At 38.2% G+C, this 18,106-nt stretch overlaps 1 protein-coding gene across 1 annotated transcript in view; it reads right to left on the bottom strand.

Moving 5' to 3' along the window:
• RABGAP1L (RAB GTPase activating protein 1 like) overlaps window positions 1–18,106 on the bottom strand; it is a 668,700-nt gene that overhangs the window by 474,738 nt on the left and 175,856 nt on the right. The window contains 2 exon segments of the mRNA XM_044004805.1: window positions 2,140–2,290; window positions 15,599–15,692. Of these exon segments, the coding sequence (XP_043860740.1) occupies window positions 2,140–2,290; window positions 15,599–15,692 (245 nt within the window).

Raw genomic sequence — 18,106 nt, 5'->3', positions numbered from 1 at the left:
GAAGGCTATTCTGGGATAGCTGAATGAACTCAGCCTCAACATAGAAGACCTGAATGAACTGGAGGATTCTGGGGATTATTGCCATCTAAACCAGCTCAAACATGTCAACTTTGACATTAGCATCTTATAGAAGAGCACTAGGCAAAAATAACAAAATAGGCCAAATAGCATTTTTATCACTCTATACTTCCTCATCCAAACCTCCTCTGGGACTTCCTTGTACCTTCTCCTCTTCTTCCCCAGGTACCCAGTGCACTCAGGCTGCCTTCGGGCTGTCAAAATTCTTCTCCCCAGTTAGATCTGACCTGGGCAATTGGTCTATCTCCTCTTCCCCATTCTAATTAAAATTCCCAGTCCCTTAGTGCTCACCTGAGTGGGTGATGTAATTACATAAAGATGTGATCACCAGGCATGTTTTCCTAACCTTATTTGCTTGCTCCAGCATTAGCTCTAAGTCATGCCAAAAGAGGCATCTACTGGTGTTTAATACACATTACCAGTAAGAAAAGCCTCTTAAATATATCAGCTGGAATTTATTCAGAGGGCTAATTCAGTTTGTGGAAGGAAAAACACATATCTTTGGATCACTTCTTTCTACTTATCCAACAATCCACCCAGAAATTATGTAACAGGAAAAGATGGGCTGGTCACACAATAATATAACTGGAAAAGACAGGCCAGATGAGCTGGGTACCCAATGATAGAGAAAAAGGAGAGGGGTTGGACCCAGATGGCTTCTGAAGTCACTCCTAGCTTTGGCAGCCAGGATCCTGTAATCCTAAGGCATGGGAAGGCAGAAGGAAAACTATGAATGTACTAGCATCTTCCTAAGGTCAGAAAGTGCTCCAGAACATTGAATTAGATGCCCGTAGGTGACTTTGGGGAGATATACACAGAGAGGTAGCACGAAATGGGCAAGAACAGGTGGGAGAGTGATCTGTGTCACTGAAGGGAAACTCTCCAATCAGTTGAGGTCAACAGATTCCATGCGAGTATGAGAATGATTCAAGAGGGAAATCACTAGACCCTCTTCAAGTATGGCCCTCTGAGATGGACTCTGAGAGCATCGAGACCTTCAGCTCGAGATTGGTTGATCCTAGTCATACTTCAGGTCTTAGTACATGAGCTCTTTCAGATGCATTGTTTCATTTTGGCATTTTAGGTCTGGCTTCTCTGGCACTGGCAAAAAATTTAAGATGATCTCCAAGTTAGGCCCTGAAGGGTAGAGTTGCTCAGAGGTTGTGGAAAGGAAAAGTTAGAAATGGGATACTTATTCCTCTTCTGTCAATTCCAGTTATTGCTGCTATTCCCATATTAAAATTAACATCATTGGAAATCAATAATTAGCCTGACAAACATCCGGATTCTTAGTAATCCTCCCATCTGCTACGACCTAGCTTTTAGCAAGTTACTTTACCTCTCCTGAGCCAAAGTGCTCTTTTACCAATGAGACATCACATTTCTTTCCAAAAGCAAAAAATCAAAAAATGTTTAAATCTCAAAATTTTCAGCAAATGTGGAACTTAGGAAGCAAAACCTGATAGAGGGATCCCTGGCTAACCTAAACCAAGATTTATTTCCACCATCATGGTGAAGACCTACACAATGGAACTCACAACGGTCCCCCACAAAAAGCCCTGATGGAAAAAGGCTAGAAGTAACTAATTGCCCGGAACGCTCATAACATTAGGCTCCCAGGGATGAGAAAGCTTTTGAAAATTAAATTTTTAAAGCTGTTTTCATTTTTCAATTGCATTTGTGTATCTGAGACCTCAGAGAAATTGAAATTTATAAATCTCAGAAATGCATAATGTTAACCAAAACATGTTAGAAAATACTTAAACATATAAATAAAACCCAATATGGTGCGCCCTTGTTATGAAATAACACCCAAAAAAGGAAGGGCCAAGTACTAAGTGCCAGAATCATTTAGAAGTAACTGGTTTGTTTTTTGGTTTTTTTTGTATTTTTACTGTTTATTGCCATCCAGTCCAGGTCTGTGACAAAAAGGAAAAACTATTTATCACACATTTCCAACCACTTTAACAAGAAAGACTGAATGTGCCATCTGAGCTCTGTGCCAAAAACGGATTCTTTAATGTGTGTTCCTGGGAAAACAAAACAAAAAGTAACTCTTACCTTTGTAATAAGAATTCGGTATTTATCCAGCATGGTCTGGTTGTCATGGCAGCCTGCTAGTAACTGCCATACCTCTGCCCTCAATGCCTCTGGAACTCCACTCTTCACCAAAGTGGATAGACCTTTGGGCTGTACACCAAGGTTATTGTGCCTAGGAAGAAGAGAGACAAAGAAACAGAGAGAGAGAGAGGGAGGGAGAGGAGAGGGAGAGGGAGGAGGGAGAGGAGGAGGAGAGGAGAGGAGAGGAGAGGAGAGAAGAGGAGAGGAGGGCAGGGGAAGGGAGGGGAGGAGGAGGAGGAAAGGAAGGGGAGAGAGAGAGGAGAGAATAGCCTTTGTCAATCCTTCAACTACACAATATTAAGAAATCTATGAACAGTTTTCTCTGAATTCACATAGTTGATATGGAAAAATATATTTTGAATTTTGAATATGTTACTTTAGTTCAAGAAAAAAATGAAGGGAAGTAAGAAAATATTGGGGATATTAAGCTCAATAACATGAGTAACTTCATGATTTAGTTCTCCTTTGTCTTAAATCATAGAACTAAAAACTCTGTTTCCTTCAGGGAAAATGTTCTTTGCTTCTTTTCTCTTCTATTCCTCAAGTACTATGTTCTTAGTTATGGGTAATAACTTAAATGAAGCAGCCACTCAGGCAGTCAAGATATTTCCTGAATCTTAGGGGGCGGCTGGGTGGCACAGTGGATAAGCACCGGGCCCTGGATTCAGGAGGACATGAGTTCAAATTCAGCCTCAGGACTCTTGACACTTACTAGCTGTGTGACCCTGGGGCAAGTCACTTAATCCTCACTGTCCTGCAAAATAAAAACAAAACAAAACAAAAATTCAAAGATATTTCCTGAATCCTAGGTTGGAGAAGGAAGGAGATTGAACATAGTACGTCACCTGGCCCGGGGCAAGGCAGGGGAGGCAGTGCAAGTTCCTAATTGTTTTGGTTTTTAGGATCCCTCACCAAAAACTCCACTTGAAACAAGGATGATTTGGATCAGCATCAAGGAAAATGGAACCAAAAGGGAAGTGCCAAAGGAGTACAATCAAATTCTATGGGGTCAACTCATCCACAAAACAAAACACAACACAAAAACACACAGCAGGAAGCTGGGCGTCTGTTCCGATCAGTTTACAAAGCTACCCTGGAGAGAGTTAACTCAACTCTACCTCTAAACTCTAAGATTCTGTTGTTTTGAGGGTCTCCACCAGAGTGGGAATGATCTGAGGGTCATTTGTATCCCTAATTCATTCTCCTCAGTAGAATGCTAGACCTTGTACAAGCTCCCCTCAGAGGACCTAGCTCTCTGGTGGAATCATCCACACCAAAGCCCCCCCTCTCCCTCTAAGCACTGTACACCTGCTAGCATTTCTTTGTCTACATCTCATTGTGGTTGTTTGTCCTTCATTCTCCAAGAGGACCATGACATCAGGGTGATGTCATGACTTGCACTGAATTGGATTTGAGTAAGGAAGGGCTGTGCAAGGTCACCAATCTCACATTTTCTCCTCTAGAGCCATCTGGGTCCAGCGGCGAGAACTATAGCAGGACAATTGGAGATAACCCCAAATATTTAAGGCAATTGGGCTTAAATGACCTGCCCAGGGCCATACAGATAGGAAGTGTCTGAGGGAGATTTGAACTCAGGTCCTCCCAACTTCAGGCCAGTGCTATATCTACTGTACCACCTCACTGCCCCTCTAAAAAGGCGGCAGAATACTAGGACAGAGACTGAATCTGCAACCTTACTTTAGAGCTAATAATTCTGTTTCCCAGGGCTACCTACTGAATTCTACACCCACCTTTAACTTAACATTTATCATGTACCTACTGGGCAACTAGGTGGCACAGTAGATAAAGCACCGGCCTTGGATTCAGGAGGACCTGAGTTCAAATCCGGCCTCAAACACTTGACACTTGCTAGCTGTGTGACCCTGGGCAAGTCACTTAATCCCCATTGCCCCCCCCCAATTTTTTTAATAACTTCTTTATCCATGTACCTACTAAGTACAAAATACCAGGAATATAAATGACAAAATAATCCCATCTTTGCCTTCCAGGAGTTCATGCTGTAAGAGGGGGATACAACATATACACAGCTAAGTAAAGGTAATTTAAGGAGGAAGAGAGATCCGAGAAGAAGAGAGCACAAAGAAAACTTCACAGAAAGGGGAACACTTCACCTGTGCCTCAAAGGAAGATGAGGATTCTAAAACACTGAGGTGAGAAGGAAATGAACTGAATACCTAGGACAAGAGATACAGTCCCTGTGCCTGGCTCAAACCCTGAACTTGGTTGTACACTCAGACTAGCTTAGGCCACTCAGTCTACTCTGACTATAAAGCTTTGAGCCTCTTGTTTGACATTCAGCCCTAGACCTGCATTGTCTTGAAGGAAATGAGTAAGAAGGCATTTAGGAAGGACTGCTATAAACCAAGCACTGTGCTAAGGACCAGGGTTATTAACACAAAAGGGAGACAGTCTCTGCCTCCTAAATTAAGGATCTTACACTCCAATAGGGAGAAAACACAATAGTGGCCAGACAAGTGAGTTTGTTCTCGAGATTCACAGAGATTTCGAGTGGAGTCACAGGGGACATGAGTGGCTGCAGGACAGCTGGCAAATGGCTGGGTGGACATCTGGAAGGGATAAGAAGCGTGCTTTGATCCCAGGCTAGAGGCATATAATGGGCTGGGTGAGTTAGCCATCGTCAGTCACTCACTCATCAAAATAACTCGGCTCCAGGGCAGGAGACCCAAGCTGAGGGAAGTAGCTTTCCTGGGGTTTGGGGACACAGTTTCTGGAGGTAAAGATTCAGAGAGTTCTTTTCCATGGGGGGGGGGGCGGAGAAGCTGGGTAGCCTGAGTTTGGGAGAGGAGTGGAGATAGCTGGATTGACACCAGTTACTTAGAATAATTGAATGCCAGTTTCCATGCAAACCAGCGTGTCATTTGTGATCTCCAATGAACAACAGGCACACAGGTTTCTGCCCCAGGGAACCATGCTCCCGGGTTTGGCCAGCCCTGTACTGTGTCTACTTACAATCCAGGGCCAAATGAGCTGGATCCCACCATATATTACATTCTAGACAAACTAGATTCTTCACAATTCTGAAACTGCCCTCACTCTCTACCTTAGCAAACCTGTACTCCATGTATGGATGGTCTCCCCTCCATATCACTTAATTATTGAAATTCTTCCCTTCAGGGAGCAGCTGAAGTGTCACCTTCTCCACAAAACATCCTCCTAGCAAAAATCTCTTACTAAACTTATTCAATATTATAATTTGGATTATGGGGCAGTTAGGGGCCACAGTGGAGAGAGTGCTGAGCCTGGAGTCAGGAACACTCATCTTCCTGAATTCAAATCTCACTTTAGATACTTACTAGCTGGGTGACCCTGGGCAAGTCCCTTAACCCCTGTTTGCCTCAGTTTCCTCATCTGTAAAATGAGCTGGAGAAGGAAATGGCAAACAACTGCACTTTGCCAAAAACAAAACAACAACAAAAAGGGGTCACAAAGACTGAAATGACCGAACAACAATAATTTATATCACAACTCTTTATGTCAGGCAGGTGAGCAGTGGAACAATCATTCATTGTGTATTTACAACAATTATTCTTGTGCCAGGCAGTATGCAAAGCACTGAGAATTCAATACAAAGGTCTCCCTGCTAACAAATAAGAATAGTCAAAGAAAACAAATCCATGTGTTTGTCCTTTCTGAAAATGTTAAATCTCATTCTGTACCTAGAGCCAATCCCTCCTCTGCCAAGAAGTGGGAAGCATGACTCATCGGGGCTTCTGCAATCATGATCAGTCAAGGGGTTATTTCATTCACCCGTCTTTCTATCATGAGAATCTTACTTAATAAATGCTTGTTGATTGATAAATCGATTGCCTTTCAAAGTTGTTTTTCCTTTATTCTATTATTGTCATTATATAAATCAGAGTTCATCAGTCTGATTTGTTGATTTGTCCAATACTGATGTTGTAGTATAATTCTTTTCCTGCTTCTGCTCACTTGACTCTGCATCAGTTCATCCAAATTCTCTCAGGCTTCTGATAACACAATAACATTCCATTATCTTCACATACCATCATTCGTGCAGCCATTCTTGAATAGGTGGGACACCTAACTTATTCCAGCTCTTTACTACAAGAAATGTTGCTATAAAAAGTTTTGCATATATGGGCCATGATCTGGGGGGGGGGGTACATATGCCTCACAGTGCTATCGCTGGGGTCAAGGCATATTCCATCTTTTTGACAGTTCTAATTATGAAGTTCTTTTTTATATGGAACAGAAATCTGCTTCTGTTCAACCTATCCAACCAATGCTGCTCTCTGAGCCAAGAAAAAAAGATGCTAATTCCTCTTAAACCATGTCAAACATTCAAATACTTGAAGGCAGCTATCATGTTCCCCCTAAGTCTTTTCTTTTCCAAGTAAAATATCCCCACATGACATGGTCTCTAGTGACCCTTCTCTGAACACATTGCACCTCATCGAAATGCTCCCTAAAATGTGCCAGCTGGGATCCAAACACAATACTTTGGATGTGATCTGCTCAGACCAAAGTGCAGCAAAGCTATCCTCTCCCTTGTTCTAGCAGACTCTATGTCTTGATCCTGGTGTTCTAAAACCGCATTAGCTTTTCTCCCAGAATCCACTGTGACAACTCTTATAGGAAATACACCTTTCTAGGACCCTATGATAAAACCAGTGTTTTGACTTTTGTCCAGCTTCCATTTTTTTTAGATTTGACATTTAATAGGTTAAGACTATACCGTTGTTATGATGTAAAACAGAATCTTTTCATATGTATCCTTCTAATTTAGTATTTCAATTTACCTTTCCTCTGATTTTGAAACGACTGCTACATCTGTAAGCTGTCCATTCCTATCTCTTAAAATATTACGGTCATGTTTCTCTCCATTGCCCTTTAGAGGAAGTTATTAAGGAGGTGATGTCAGGAGGCAATGAGGCATCGTTGAAAGGGTGCTAAATTCGGAATCCAGAAGCCTGGGTATGAATTGCTGAAGACTTCTCTTCCTTCCTCCTCACCTTAGGTCACACCCCCCTACCCTCAATCTTCTCCTTCACTACTCACATATAAAGCGACAGCCCTTCTTCTTGACAAGGCAAACCCAGCAACATACAATGTTGATCACATCCCCTCCAATTTTGTCCATCAAAATGCCCCTCTCTATTTTCCTGACTCTCTAATTTTCACTCATTCTCTATTGGCTTTCTCTGCTTCTAAGAAACAAGGCCATAAATCCCCTGTTCTTTAAAAAAACAACCCTGAATCCAACTATCTCTGCTAGTTATGATCCTGTATCTCTCCTCCCTTTCTTGCTTAAACTTCCTTTTAAAGTCATCTACACTAGGTGCCTATGTATCTTCTCTTCTCACTAGCTTCTAAACCATCTGTAAACTGGCTTCTGACCTCATCATTCAACTGCAACTGCTCTTTCCAAAGTAACTAATGATCTCTTAATGGAAAAATCTAAAAGCCATTTCCCATTCTTCACCCTTGGAAAGTAATAGGGAGCCACTGTAGTTTGTTGAATAGGTGTATGTGGAGGGGGTTGGGAGGAAGGTGACAAGGTCAGATCTACTCTTTAGGAAAATCACTCTGGTAACTGAGTGGAGAATGGACTAGAGTGAAGAGAGACTTAAGACAAGGAAATCAACTAGCAGGTTATTGTAATAACTCACGTGTGAGGTGAGGAGGGCCCTCACTGTGATAGTTGCTTTGTGAGTAGAGGACATATATGAAATATGTTGTGAAGGTAGAAATGAAAGGGGTCTTTAATAGCTAAACAACCTGACTGCTTCCTATCCAGTCGCCTTATACTTTACTGCCCTATATTTAATCTAAGATTGAGGAACACTGATCTTCTTGCTGTCAAATATTTCTTGCAAAGATAACTGGAATGAAATTAGAAGGAATGCAGAAAGCTGGGAAACAATTTTTTTGGCCAGTACTTCTGACAAAGGCCTCATTTCTAAAATATATAGGTAACCAAATCAAATTTATAAGAATCCAAGTCCTCCCCCAATTGAGAAATAATCAAAGGATATGAACAGGCAGTTTTTCTGATGAAGAAATCAAGCTATCTATTGCCAGATGAAAACATGCTCTAAATCACTATTGATTAGAGATGCAAATTAAAACAACTCTGAGGTACCACCTGACACCTATCAGATTGGCTAATATGACAAAAAAGGAAAATAATAAATGGTGGAGAAGCTGTGAAAAATTGGAACACTAATGCATTGCTGGTGGAGCTGTGAACTGATCCAACCATTCTGGAGAGCAATTTGGAATTATGCCCCAAGGGCAATAAAGCTGTGCATTCCCTTTGACCCAGCAATACCACTTTTGAGTCTTTTTCTCAAAGAGATCATAAAAAAGGGAAAAGGACTCACATGTACTAAAATATTTATAGATGCTCTTTTTGTGGTGGCAAGGAATTGGAAATTGAGGGGCTGCCATCAATTGGGCTGAACAAGTTGTGGTATATGAATGTAATGAAATTCTATTGTGCTGTAAGAAATGATGAGCAGGCAGATTTCAGAGAAACCTGGAAGGACTTGCATGAACTGATGATGAGTGAGATGAGCAGAACCAGGAGAACATTGTACACAGTATCATCAACATTTTGTGTTGCTCAACTGTGATGGACTAGGTTCTTCTCACCAATGCAATGGTACAGGAGAGTCCCAGGGGACTCATGATGGAAGGGGATCTCCAAGTCCAGAAAAGAAAAAAAAAGAACCGTGGAATATGGATGCTGATTGAACCATACTATTTCTTTTGGTTTTGGTGCTATTGTTTTTCTTTTTTGAGGTTTTTCCTTTTTGCCCTGGTTCTTCTCTTATAACATGACTAATGCAGAAATATTTGATGTTGTGTGTGTGTGTGTGTGTGTGTGTGTGTGTGTGTGTGTGTATACACATAACCTATATCAGATTACCTGCTGTCTAGGGGGGGAGGGAGAAAATTTTGAAATTGGAAATCTTATAAAAACTAATGTTGAAAACTATCTCTACATGTAACTGGAAAATAATAAAATACTTTTGTTCAAAAAAAAAAAAGATAACTGGAATACTTCTGGTAGCTCTGCCCTTTCGTAACAATCCCAATTCAGTTTACATTTGTAATTTTCCATCTCTCCACTTGCTTGTCACCTATACAGTAGCTCCTAGTTTCTCTAATGCTTCAACAATTACTTGTTCAGTAGCTAGGGATCCCTACTCAAAATCTTAACATAGTAAATAAATATCAGGCTTGCTTCTTGTGCCTATATAACAGGGTCAACATAACAGCTTTCAGTGGTCCCTCAGCCATCTGTCTGGCCAGGCTTTGTGAAAGCATCTCATTTACCCTCTTGTAAAAATCAAGCTGTAATTTGTCTTAACTAAATACTACTGGGAAAGAACAAGGTTACTCATAAAACTGGTAGATTAACATCTCTAATTTCTTGGTTATCCTGGCAACACTGCAACAAGAACCACATTACATATAGCAACCGTATTACTTAATAGGTTATCAGTCAAAAATTAGATGTTACAGCTAATGCTGTTAGGGTATATTGATGACCATAAGAGATACATAAAAAAGATAAATTTTTAGAAATTTTCACTGCTTTAAATATTTCTGGTAAAAATATGAGTACATAAGGACATTATTTCAACAACATCATCTGTTGTTATCAGGATCCTTGAGACTACACAACTGGTTACAACACATGCTTAATTCCCCAAGTTTAAACAAATTATAAAATATATCTTACCTTGTCTTTTAATGAAAGAGTGAACAAATATGAAATATATATAATTTTTTCATTTCATGTGGCAAAAGGTGCTATTAGGCTTATGTAATATTTTATATAAGAACAACTACAAAGCTATAGTATAAATAACAATTCCAATCCTCTTTAAAATTTAAACATCAGTTACTTTAATATAACCATAACAGTGATCTAGTAGATATGTCCACTAGATATATTATCTAGTTAAATCACCCTGTGCAGATGGGAATCTAATTTCTGAAATCTCCAAGGAGGAGAGATTTCAAAGACAGGCTAGTCATCGTTATTAAAATAAGCAAAAAGGTCATGGGTACCAATAGACAAAAATATATCGAAAATGGACATTAGGAGACCTTTCATTTTATAGAAACCAGCTCTGAGAGAAAGGCAAGAATAAAAGCCACATTAATAAGAGTTAAAAAGCAAAGAGAGTGAAGAATTAATGACAGCAGATAAGAGAGTATACCATTCATTCAAACAGTTAAACTATGAAGGACAGAATAAAATCAAGATGAGTTCAAAAGAGGGGGAGGGGTGGAAAGAAGTTTGGTTCTTTAGCTCCCACTCCCAATCCTATCATCTCATTCCCACAAGTCGGGAGAAGACCCAGGTAGGGCAAGAGGTTACTACAACTGTATTGGGGGGATGGGGTGGGAGACTAGGGCAAGGGTCCACTGGAAGTTGGAAGGTATTAGGACCCAGAGTCCATATGGGGTCTTTCTTGAGAAGAAAATGAAACAGTAAATGTAAAAATGTAATAACGTGTTATTCTTAACATGTGTTTAAGATATGGAAGAAGCTAATGATTCCTGAAATTCATTCTTTATGTCTCAAAACCATTTATTTTCAATTTATTAAAGTCATTTTGGAATTCAAATTTCACCCACCTCTTATTTGCCAATTTCTATTGCATATTTTCTGTTCCATCAACCAGGCTATTGATAAAAATGTTAATAATTGTCATACTTAGTCTGTGACCAATCTCTTTTGAATTATGTTAAATCAGAGAACATAAAACTGTTGACAGCTCTTGAAGCACATGTTTTGATGACCAGCTAAGCTTCATCTAATAAGCATACAGTAAGAGTTTAATGAATGTTTGTTGAGAGATGACTAGTTATGTGACCTAGAACATATCTTCCCAGTTTCTTGGCAAGTACTGCCATTTAGAATCTTGCCAAAGTTAAGAGAAAGTAAATCTACTGTTTCCTATTACTATATGAAAGAGAATGAGTTTGAAGAAGTTGGTTGATTTTTAATATGAAGCCATGGTTATAACTCATTATATTTCGCCTACCAGATACTTGAAATTCATTTTTTAAAATTATTTTTAAAATATTGTAATTGAATTTTGAGGCCTAGAAATTTTCAGGATCATATTCCCTTTTCAGAATATTGGGACTGTGTATTTATGCCATTTTGCACTCAAAAGTCCTACAAAATTCTGAAAACCACCCTCATCACCTAGAAGTTATTTTGCCCAACTCTTTAAGATAAACTAAAATACTAGACCACCGAGAATTACAAAGTTATCTTGCTTATTTATAAATTTTTTCATACCATTCAATTTAAGCTTAGAATGCCCAAATACTAAATATTTCTCATTTCAACCTTGAAATTCAACTCCTCTGTGCCAACCAACCCTTTTAAAAATCAAAATGTGAATTTTTTCCAAAAGGACTCAAATTTCTTGGTAACCTCTGATATTAGCATTTAATTCCCATCTCACAAAAGCATGTTTTACAGTATCTTTCTCATTTCCCTGGTAAGTTTAAAGAATGCACCAAGTTCCAGAATTTTCTCTGATTTTACCTACAGAAGGTTAAGAATTTTAACCTAATTCAAATACAATCTCAGACACTTACTAGCCGTGTGACCCTGGGCAAATGACTTAAGCTCAGTTGGCCTCAGTTTGCTCATAAACTATAAAAATGGAGATAATAACAATATCAACCCCCTTGGGAAGTTGCGAGGAGCAAATGAGACAGTATTTCTACAGTGCCTGGGACAGTGCCTGGCACAAGGTACACACTTAACAAATGCATGTTCCCGTCCCCTTTTTCTTACTGAGAGAAGGAAATGGGGAAATGGGGAGAGAAAAATTTTAATCCCTACTGCCTTTCTCTACATTCACCTGGAATGCCTCTCTTCTCTCATTAGTAAATCTGAAGTGTATCAAGTTTTCCAAAACAAAACCTGACTATCACCCCTTATAGTTTACCCAGAAAAATAAGTAAGTACTCATAACTTTAAATGGTGGGAGAAGAGTTAGAATACGAAATGTGAAAGTAAATAGAATGGAATACCAGGAAAAGATATTTAGAATTTCTCTGGGAGGGAATGGGGAGCCACAGTAGACTTTTGAGGAGTGATGTGAAATGTTAAAACTAATTTACTTTAGGAAGATTAGTATGTTAATCAAATGCAGAATAACTGAAGGAAGCAGCTTTTCAGAGGAAGAACATGAAAGAAATTTACAATAATCTTGGTTAAGATATAGTGGTAGGAGGAATGCAGCAGAAAGTATCAATCTGAGAAACAGGTTTGGTTTTTGGTTTTTTTTAAGACAGAAAGAGGGCAGCTAGGTGGCACAGTGGATAGAGCACCAGCCCTGGATTCAGGAGTACCTGAGTTCAAATACAGCCTCAGACACTTAACACTTACCAGCTGTGTGACCCTGGGCAAGTCACTTAACCCCAATTGCCTCACTTAAAAAAAAAAAAAAAGACAGCAAGAAATGGAATACAGAGATTCAAGGAGAAGGAGAATAGCTACCATAGTTCAGACCGAAGTAACTGAGATACTGGCAGACTACTTACTAGTATTGTGAAATTTGGGAAGCATTTGCTTGGTGAGTCAATTCTATTTTGGAAAGTTTAGGTTGTTGTTTTAGGCAGTATAAATCTGAGGTGGTACAAGTGTATTTAATTCAGGAATTCTTATTTAACTGGGGCCTATGACCTAGCTTTTTTTTTTTCCTAGCATTTTGATTCAACATATTTGGTTTCCTTTGTAAACCTATAGATTTTATTTTGTTCATTTAAAAGCATTATTCTGAGAAGGTATCCAAAGACTTCCCCAGTCTGCCACTGAGGTTCATTAAAGACTAAAAACCACTGATCTGAGTGAAGATATCCTAAAGGTAACTGAAAATATGGACCAGAGAGATCAGAATCAGAAATAAAGATGGGAATGCTATTAGCACATGAGAGATAGGTTAAACCATACATGATATGAGTTCTCCATAGAAAAAAGACCTAATGACTCAGTCTTGTGGGGACATTCATCTTTAGGGACCCTTACTAAGGTTTAGAAGAAAATAGAAAAGATTATATAGAAGAAAAAGAAGGAAAACAACAATAATACATTATCAATATGTCCTCCCAAAAAAGGGTGAAGTTCCAAGGTGTCATAGGTCAACAAAATCCAGTATTCCCAAATAGTCAAGGAAACAAAGGCATGAGAAAAGACAGGGATGAAACATAGAAACAAAAAAGTCCCTGCTAACCTTTAGGAACGTAAGTTTCAGTAGAGAGAAAAAAGATTTCATGGAACTAAGGAGAAAATATATGGTGTGGGAATGCAGGCAGTGGGGGTGGACCAATTATTTTAAAAATTGGCACTGAAATGAAAAAGAGACAGATGATGGTGCTAGAAAGGCCAGCAGAAAAGAAGGCTTTGGGCGTGTGTGTGTGTGTGTGTGTGTGTGTGTGTGTGTGTGTGTGTGTGTGTGTGTGTGTGTGTGTTCAAATAAGAAAGAACTCTGTGTTTATAGGCAAGGAACTAAATAAGAAGAAGAGAAAGAAGATTCATCTATTTCACTCTATGAATCATCATCTTATCTTCTTGCTAACTCAAACTCTCTAACCAACAAGGACGTATATTTTGTTTTGTTTTGCTAAAACTTGGAGGTGGGGAGGTAGTGGAGGAAGTTTTGTCCGTGGATGGCTCACTAAGCTTTTGGTATTGTTTTTGGTTTCTGGGTTTTTTTTTTTTTCCTGCAGCTCCACTGAAATTTCAGTGATTTTATTAATCTTACTCTACCTACATTCTTTCCTTTCTAAAAAATGGAGCAATGGGGCAGCTAGGTGGCACAGTGGATAGAGCACTGGCCCTGGAGTCAAGGGGACCTGAGTTCAAATCCAGCCTCAGACATTTGACACTTACTAGCTGTGTGACCTTGGGCAAGTCACTTAGCCCTCACTGCCCAACCAAACAAAAAATGGAGCAGGGGAACTCAATGGTTTTGAATGTACACTTAACAAGCAATTATGGTATTCTAAGTAATTCTAAGTAATTTGGGATCCAAATGCCACCAAAGCTCCCCAAAGGTGCTTCCTTCCTTCCTGGATTGGCACTGATGGAAGAAACCTAAAAACTAATGAAAAGGGACCATAAAATTATGTGAAAGTGAATTCAAGAGGGCAGGTATCTACTTCCTTCCATAATTTATACTATCGTGAATATATGCATATGAAATGACCTTATAATAAGAACCTGTGATTTTGCTTTAACATCCCACAAAGGAAAACATCATCAGATGCCCCACACAGTTAAATATAGATAGATGATTAGTTAGTTAGCTAGTTAGATGATAGATAGATAGATAGATAGATAGATAGATAGATAGATAGATAGATAGATAGATAGATAGATAGATAGATAGGCAGATATAGCTAGAGATATAGATTCAGATACATACACAGGTGCTAGATGAAGGAAAAGATATGGAGTATAATTAATCACTACCTGTTCACTGTGAATACTTGAAGGTTTTCTTTTTAAAACTGGTACTTGTCAGTTATCCAGGATAAATTTCCATACCTTAATCTATAATGGTCTGTTTTATTTTTATGCCAACTAGCTATTTAATTCTATGTGAATCTAGTTTTAGCACCGTATTCATATTACTGCAATGACATCTACAATCCAAGTTGTCATTTGTAGATCTCTAATATAAATTTTGGTTCAGTAACAGTAGACCTAGAATGATCTTTATAAAAAGATTTTACTATTTACTTCTATTTAGAAACAAGACAAGAAATTTATCCCAATCCCCCAAGAAACTTTTAAAAAAATATAGCATATTTTTCAAACCAAAATTCTTTGATACCAGAAATTAACATGAATTATAAGCTAGGGGAAAGTGTGTTTCTGAAAACAATAGAAAAAGATTGAATCTGCCCCTTTTTAAACTAGGGATGGGAGGGAACCACATATATAGCAGGTAGCAGAAACATGTGACACAAATAGAGAGCCAGGCATGAATAAATCTAGTACAAATAAATTAGCCTCTTAATATGAGAATTTAAGTCTTTTGACAATAAATCACGCAATGGACTATTCTGAACAAAATAGTGGGAGAATAATGAGTAAAATAAGTATCTGAAAATGCAATGACAATGTTTTTGTTGATGTTCAAGCACAGATATTAAATATAGATACAAATTTATATTGTAATTGGTTTTCTGTGCTGTTTTGAAAACACTGCTGCCTTGAGATTCCCACTTTTAGCATAATCATAAAGGCTTTAATTTATATGAGGAAGTTAATTCATGCCTCAAAATTCTGTTCAAAGAAAATTCAGTAAGTACAGGTTAAGTTGTAAAGGAGAAAACTTAAATTTACCATCTTCCCAGCAATTCTCCCCATGAATATAAGATCTTCTCAGGGCAATCCTTAGACACATCACCAGTACCACTTGAGAGTTCATTATCACTCTCTGGAAAAAAAAAAACAAACATTCAAAAATTTATCAAAAAAGAAATACTAAAGTACATTCAAATAATATATTGAGATAACACTTTAACTTAACACTCTTTTATCTCTAACTTTAAAAAAAAACTTTGAATTTATCATAAATAATGTGGTGATCCAGGCTAAGTATTTCAAAGCACAAGCTTTTCTTTATGAAAATTCTCCTATGTATTCTTTATTTAAAAATTAAACCACCTAGCTCTAGTAAAAAAGGTAGAGATAATAACATAATTAGGAACTCTGAACTCTTAATCTACTGTTCGATTCATCCTGTAATAATAAAAAATTAATTTACAAAGACAAAAAAAAATAATAGTTACATACACATATATACATAGGCATCTCTCTCTCTCACACACACACACACACACACACACACACACACACTTGTACATGCAACACCTACATATAAATCTCTGAAAACTTGACAAACAGTAATGATTTTTTAAACATAGCTACCAAAAAACTTTTAGGTTTCTCAAACTAGAACATCTAAGTGGTTTAACTTCTAATAAAAGACAACATAAAAACTTGTTTGCTAAAGTGTTTCTTCAATTCCAATTAGAAACAAGAAAATGGATGGAAACCTGGACTAATTGGCTTTGATGATTAGTACTTTATGAAATAGTTGTCCTTTCCACATCTGTAGCACCCCCCGCAATCTGAAAAATCCATGTAAAAATGTTTGGCCCTAACTTCATGCCAGAGAAGTCTGAATTATTATGATATTAAAAGATAAAAATAGGTTAATGTATACTATACATATATTTTATACATTTCTGAGTCTCTAAACTTTTTTCTGTCATGTGCCAGCCTTCATGTATCACTTGAGGCTTCTGAAAACCTCCCAAAAAATTTCTATTTAATTTCTTATGTCTACCTGTGATATTTCGAAACCACAATGGGGAAAGTTGCAATGTGGAAGGGATAACTGTAGTGTGAGGTTTGGAAGTCCTTTTTCCTGTTTATTCTGACCTGTTTTGATTTTTTTCCCTTGACATTTTAGATATTTTGTTCTTCCAAATGAATTTAGTTATCATTGATCTAGCTATAAATTACCTCTTTGTTATTATCACTGTTACTATAAAAGAATGATCCAGCCACAAGTACTGAATATCCTTCCAATTAACTTTATTTGCTTCTTTAGGATGCCTTTTGAAACTGTCTATAAAGGTGTTGAGCATAATCTGGTAGTCTGAAGCCCATTCGTTCAATTTATACATTTTCTAGCTATTTTTGAATAGCACCTTCCTTTATATTTGCCTCCTGGATTTTGTTATTGCTGTGTAGCTATGATATTGAATTTGTGGGATTATTTTGTCATGATACTTTACTGAAGCCATTTGTTGTCTCAATTAGTTTCTTTGCTGGTTCCTCATTTTAAATAAACTACCCTGTCATTTTTTTTTTTTAAAGAATACTTTTATCTGGGTCCAGGGCGGATGCTTTGTACACCGTGTCACCTAGCTGCCCCATGATGACATCTTCAAGTCTTCAGAAGGCTGTCATGCAGAAAGGGGATTTTTAAAGTGTATTTGTTTGTTTGGCCCCAGAGGGAAGAGCTAGGAGCAAGTGTGAATGTCCAAAGAGGAAAATTCAAACTTTATGACAAAAGAAACTTATGAACAATTAGAACTATCCAAAATTCGAGAGGGACCCCTCAGGAAGCAGCAATTTCCCCTTCATAGGAGGTCTTTAAGAAAAAAATGGATAACTACTTGTTGGTTATGTTTTTGTTTTCTTTTGTTTTGTTTTTTGGTGGGGCATTGGAGGTTAAGTGACTTGCCCAGGGTCACACAGCTAGTAAGTGTCAAGTGTCTGAGGCCGCATTTGAACTCAGGTACTCCTGAATCCAGGGTTGGTGCTTTATCCACTGCACCACCTAGCTGCCCTGTTGGTTATGTTTTAGTGGGGAATCTTTAAAGGATATAAGTTGGACCAGACAGCCACTGAAGTCCCAGACAACCCTCCAATGTGGTGATTCTATAATTTTGAAAGTAAAAATGGTATCTCTGTTGTATGAGAGTCAGAAGGGGTCCAAGGTAAGGAAAAGGAGATGGTACAGACTGACTCTTCTGTCTCAGATCCTAAGACTAACTTTTTTTTTTTAAGTGAGGCAATTGGGGTTAAGTGACTTGCCCAGGGTCACACAGCTAGTAAGTGTTAAGTGTCTGAGGCCGGATTTGAGCTCAGGTACTCCTGAATCCAGGGCTGGTGCTTTATCCACTGCATCACCTAGCCGCCCCAAGACTAACTTTTTACAAACATTTTTGTTCTTTATTCAGACATTTGAGAGGGGCTTTACAGAACCAGTAGGAACTAGGAGATTATTCCAAGTATAATGAAGAGACTAAGGTAAGATACAGACATTTCAGAGGA

Source organism: Dromiciops gliroides, chromosome 4 (assembly GCF_019393635.1).
Source record: "Dromiciops gliroides isolate mDroGli1 chromosome 4, mDroGli1.pri, whole genome shotgun sequence".
NCBI lineage: Eukaryota > Metazoa > Chordata > Mammalia > Microbiotheria > Microbiotheriidae > Dromiciops > Dromiciops gliroides.
The sequence above is the reverse complement of the archived record's forward strand: the minus strand, read 5'-3'. Positions and strand labels throughout refer to the sequence as shown.